General features: G+C 37.5%; 1 protein-coding gene across 1 annotated transcript; it reads right to left on the reverse strand.

Annotated features, from left to right (window-relative positions):
- Positions 1–4,459: 4,459 nt before the first annotated feature.
- Positions 4,460–5,302, reverse strand: LOC110921800 ((E)-beta-farnesene synthase-like). The gene is made up of 2 exons (XM_022166146.2): positions 4,962–5,302; positions 4,460–4,858 (listed from the first exon to the last, which is right to left on the reverse strand). Exons 1-2 carry the CDS (start codon positions 5,076–5,078, stop codon positions 4,526–4,528), a joined length of 450 nt encoding a protein of 149 aa, XP_022021838.1. The 5' UTR covers positions 5,079–5,302; the 3' UTR covers positions 4,460–4,525.
- Positions 5,303–6,000: the final 698 nt, after the last annotated feature.

A 6,000-nucleotide genomic window follows, 5' to 3' on the forward strand; every position in this document is an offset into this window, starting at 1 on the left:
TCTTAGGATTGTTGATAGTGGAATGTCCTTGCACAAGATAGGCGACAGAAGAAATTGTTGCCTTTGATGGAGAGAGAGAAAAGAAAAAGAGAATGTGGCTGAATGAAGTTGCAAAATTTGACCAAATGAAGAACGTGCCAAAAATTTGGTCTTTCTGGTTTTGATCGGGTCCTCAGGAACGAATGAAGTGAAATGTGTGCCGATGCCTTGGCATGGATTGAACATCCGCACACCATTTCTGAAAGAGAAAGTCAAAGACCTTCGCTGGTGGAATGTGGAAGACCAGCCGGACCCGGAGGTTTGTGACTTTGTTGCTGTCAAGAGACTTCTCAGCAGTTGCAAATTCGACCTTGAAGTCCACACCGGGTGGATATCCAGTTGGGAGAGTGCTTAGATTCCTTGCAATGCACGGAACAGTTGCAGGATACGCCTTTAAATTCTTAATCTCTCCTATACTTGTCGATATTTTAGCTGCTTTGTGAATTGTTATTATCTCGTACAGCACTCTTTGACCTGACACGTTGATCTCGGATATCACCTCACACGTGATTGTTTCAATATGAAACTCATCAATGTTGTCAAGGTCCGCACCGCTTACCGACCTGCCAACTCATTTTTCCAAAATTTGTTAAGTCTTTTCGGATAAAACTTAATTTTGGTAAACGGCATTAAGGTCAAGCACAAGAGTAAACCAACATCGGAAAATCATTTTTGTAAATACCTTTGTGTTTTAAATTTATCTTAGTTTGTTGATTTTAGGGGGAGTATATCCAAAAATCTGAAAATCCAAAAACATCGAAAAATTCAAAAACACAAAAACAATAGAAAAACAAAAATGAGTTTCCTGGCGAGCAAAAGAGAAAATGATAGTACATCAGTGGTCTATCCAAACCTCTTTAAACCTTAAATGCAAAACGATAAGCAGCTCTATATAAGATGTATCGGTAGGCTCACAATCATTTTAAAGTGTGCAGGGTGATATAAATCTTAATCGACTGAAGATCAGGTGGGAACCATTCATTGGCATATGGTCTTAGTACCGAAATTTCGTTTGATAGATTGCCGAGGTTCTGAGATATTCGGTCTTTATGCTGCTTATCATCTGGGTATCATGGTTGTATCTTTTACCGAAAAATAACGGGGACGCAAGTCTAGATCTTCCATGATACTATACATACGTGTACATATTGCATACTGCATTCGACCTCAATAAGTGATAAACAATCACATGTCCATATCAAATAAGTGATAAAATATCACATTTATCCGGGTGTCAAGTTCGTCTCTCTGCTGTACGGAAGTACTGACCTGTTCACGGACTTGCACCTGTGCCCTCATGCATACGAAAATCAAGTTCCTCATCAATAAGTGATTATATCACATAGGACTTGTTTTCAAATCAAAATAAGTGAGTATCTCACAATTTATACGGTCAAACAGATGATAATCGGTATACTCACTGGTAAGATGAACTCTCGTGCATACCTTGATACGGGAATGTGTCGTGATGTGGATGAACACCGGTCGGTAAGTATAAATCATACCTTAACGTATCCCCTCGCCATGATTACATCTGATAAGTTGAGCTTAAGTGGACAACAATACCGATAATTGTTATAGGATGCTTATCTTAATGTTAACTAACTGAACAACAAGAGTGTTTTGGCATGACCGTACACTGATATGATTCTCTTACCCTCGAAACTCGCAAAAAGAATGTTTGTATATATTTATTTATTTACTGCTTAACTTTTATTATTTCTTTTAAACAGTTTCGTCGTTTGGTGCATATCAGCACGACATTAGCGGTGATGTCGTTTGATAACACTCAAAGGATTTTAACTTGTTGTCTTTTAATTTCAAAAATACCAAAAAGATTTTAGGCTTGTTTTAATATAAACTTTATAAAAGCCAAAAAGATTTTATTTCTGCTTTATTTTCGATCGTACGATGTTGGAGCTCAAGTCTTCGTTACCTGAAACCTGTCTGAAAACCGAATTGACTAAATCTTCATAAACGGTCAGAAATTTGCATGTTTTGAAAGTTAGAATTTAAAATTGATAAATTTATTAAACTTTCAAACAGTCGGACGGTGTTTGATTGTGACATGGTCATTCGTGTGTCATTTGTTTATGCTAACTATATTCCAAGCAGTTGTTCTCATTACGCGTTTAGATTTCTTGCGTGTGCAGATTCTAAAGGCTAGGAGAACATGGTCGTTGACGAGCTTTGGAATGAAGACACGAAGGCACTCAATGAATGAAGATGATCGAGTTGCCGCTGGCCATCATCATCACCTCAAGGATCTTACTTCATAAAGTTAAAGTATTTCACGAGCATAACTCAAGGGGGAGCTTATGTTAAGGGGGAGTTTGTCAACACACTTCCTACATGATACGGGTAGTTTGTTGATACACTCTCTGCTTTCAAGACGTGAAGACTTTGAAGATCCTCCGACATTGAAGACTTGAAAGGACATCAGAGTCTTGAAGACCTGAAGACCAAAGACCGTCGAAGTTCAAGACGAGTCTACACTTTTAGAAGAACAAGACAAAGCTTAGAGATCAAAGACAAAGCTACAGCCAAGGGGGAGTTTGTTGGTGCACTTGTGTCTGTACTTTGTCTGTATTGGGTCTGTATGTAAACGATGTCCTTAGTAGTCTGTAAGTTGACCAAGTCAACCATCCTCCGGTTTGACTTGGACAACAGTTGAAAGATGTTCTGATCGAAGGATAGCCTCGAAGGATACACCTGATCCTGCGAGGTGATCGAAAGATATGGTTCGACCATGGTTCGACCATTAGACCTCGAAGGATGATCCTTCGAGGTCCACGCTGATCTTTCGTGTAACATGTGGTCGACAGATGATCCTTCGGACCATCTGTCGAATCCTTCGAGCAGACCTGCTGAGCTGGGTATATATACCCATGCATGTGTTGAGAGTTCGTGAGTTCTGCCATTTTCACACACCCGAGAGATAGATGCTTAGAGAGCATTCTGCCCAGAACTCACTCACACACTTAGAGAGTTTATAGAACATTTCTGTAAACATTGAGCTTGTAACCGAACCCTCATTGCATTAATACGACTAGTGTTAATCGGTGAATCTTTGTGTGTTTGTTTCTCTACTTGCTACTAACTCGGTTTGCTTGCTAGCTTGGATTCCGCACTCGCTAGTAGGTTTGTATAACAAGGTTTTAGGTTCGTAATCCTCCGCGAAAAGGGACCTACAAACCATTCAAAGGCAAATGTCTAAACCATTCAGACATCTGCTCGCGAAACAAACAGTCTGGACCATTAAATGCTAACCGGTAAGAAGTTTGAATTATTAAAAGACTTATTAAGAGCTAAACAAACAGCCTCTAAGTCTCGCCTCACCTCACAAGTCACAACTCGTATGCCATCTTCGTAGTCTAATTTGCATTGATTTTAGTTTCATAGATATGGGCATTTTGATGTTAGACAATGGACAATTCGATTCAAGATTCCAAAAATTTGAAATAGAATTTGATAATCAAGATTCGAATTCAATTTAAAAAATTGAATTCAATTAAATTCCATTCATATTCGAATCGAATACGAATTTATGATTTTCAATCCGTTTCGTTTCGATTCGAAATTCAAATTCAATTTATACATATAATTTGATTTAGTTAATATACATACACACATAACTTCTAAATTTGGGCAAAAATATATATTACATCCATAAATAATACATACTACTTATTTCAAAATTTTTACTTAAATTACTTACTACAAGTAACTAACCTAACTTCTAAATTTTTGTCTTTTGCCATATTGATAGTTTATCAATTTTGTAGATTAGTATTTTATTTAAGTTATAAGTAATTAGATTGTAGTAATTTCAAAAATAAAACTTAAATAGTTTATTGTTTAGTGTGAATCGTAATTAAATCAAAATCGAATTCAATTCGAATTTTAGTTTCAAATACGAATCAGATCAAATCAACTAAATCAAATCTAAATTGAATACGAATTCATATATAAAAAAATTAAAAAAAATGATTCTCTTAATTTGATATTCATTATCCAATTCGGTGAACACCCTTACTCATGATTAACAACGAACCATAAATGTACAATTAGTTTATTTCATTTAACCAAGTTGATGCAAAACTATGTCCGAGGCTTGATGCAAAACTACTATCGAGGCGGGGGTCTCATTGGAAGCAGCCTCTCTATTTCTACGGGATAGAGGTAAGGCTGTCTACATCTCACCCTCCTCAGACCCTACCTTAGCTTTGCTATTGGTGGGATATACTGAGTATGATGATGATGATTTAACCAAGTTGATGTTATAAGTTAAATTTCTTTGATAAAGTTTTGTTTTTCAAATAAAAGTTAATTACCGTTTATAATGATATATATTAACCTCCATCGGTCTACATATTTTTTTTCACAAAATCACATGTTAATTATAACTAAAACAATCTAATTCTGAAAGTTGCACCCTTTAGATCAATTTAACTTCTTTCACTCTAGCCAACTCTTTGCATTTAATCTATTTGAAAACATATAAATAATTAGTTGCAAACAATACAATACCACTTGAAACATTGAAGCCATGTTGTCGTAGGAGTCTGAACCACAGTGAAGTGCTTTCGAGGTTATTCTCGTTGATCCACTTAGCCCCATAGGTAACATAAATATGCTTTAAACATTCCTCAATTTCGTCTTCTAAATGATATGCTACACCAAGACGTTGGACCACATCGATAAGTTCTAGTAACTTCATATGCTGTGTAGGTCCTGTTGATCCTTCGACCAGGAGCTCTTTCCGCACTTTCTCTTTTAGTTCCCTAGCCAGTTGCTCCTCACAAGCAATATCCTTTCTCTACACCAACAATAGAAACAGCTAGTTAAAAAAAATGCCAACCAAATCAAATTGCTCTAATTCATATCATAATTAGAAAGTAGTGATATAAAAGTCACAAATCCTCATTATATATGAGAAATTGATCTCCCCATATGCTAGGACTGAAGTTCACCGTGTTGTGAACAAGGTTTTGCTTAAAACTTTTATTAAGGGCTGAAACAGATGAAGATATAGACATGCTTTAATATATGATTAAGAGCGTTAATAAGTTACCCTTAGTGTGCATGAATGGAGTGCTAGACTTGAACATGTATACATATATAGACAAAATCAACAAAGGGCTAATGCTCTAGTGGTATCCGGTGACTTTCTTTATGGGAGGTCGCTGGTTGAAGTCTCGTTAGTGACAAAATGTCATGCGCGAGCCGGGATTTTACCATAATGGGTATTTGGGCGACTGCGATCGCGAACATAAATGACCTTTTATCTATGAGTGTACCGATGGCCGGGCTTGGACGCTTACAGAAACATATAGACATGTGAAAGTGATGTTGAATTTTTAGTGCCTTATAAATGTGTCAAAAGAATCCAAATGTATTTATTAATAACTTTTGGCCTTTTGGGTTAATTTTGACGTAAGTTTGTGTGGTTCACGTTAGATATAGGTGGTATTTCTTTTAAAAAAAAATATGCATAGACTTTTCTATCTGTGTCACGCAGATCACACACAAACATTGTCATCTGCAGACTGTTTATGTTTTCCAAGACGTTTCATTAAAAAACGTCTACGTGAGCTCTTTTTAGTGCAGACTTGGCCTAACCACTTCTAAGATCTTCTAAGGTCGGTGTAGGGTTAAACACCACCACCCACCACCACCGTCCATCACTACCACCACCCACCACCAACCACCATCGTCCACCACCCACCACCGTCCAACATCACCACCACCACACCACCACCACCGTCCAACATCACCACCACCACACCACCACCACCGTCCACCACCACCGTCTACCGCCACCGTCTTCTTGTAGATGTGGTGGTGGTAGAGGTTTGGTCCGCATACGTTAAAAACAAACAAGCTTTCTCTTGCAGACTGCTGAGGTTTGATCCATCTCTTCTTTAATAGATGTCTGGAGATGTGATCCGCATACTGCAG

This window comes from Helianthus annuus, chromosome 17, assembly GCF_002127325.2.
Source record: "Helianthus annuus cultivar XRQ/B chromosome 17, HanXRQr2.0-SUNRISE, whole genome shotgun sequence".
Lineage (NCBI taxonomy): Eukaryota > Viridiplantae > Streptophyta > Magnoliopsida > Asterales > Asteraceae > Helianthus > Helianthus annuus.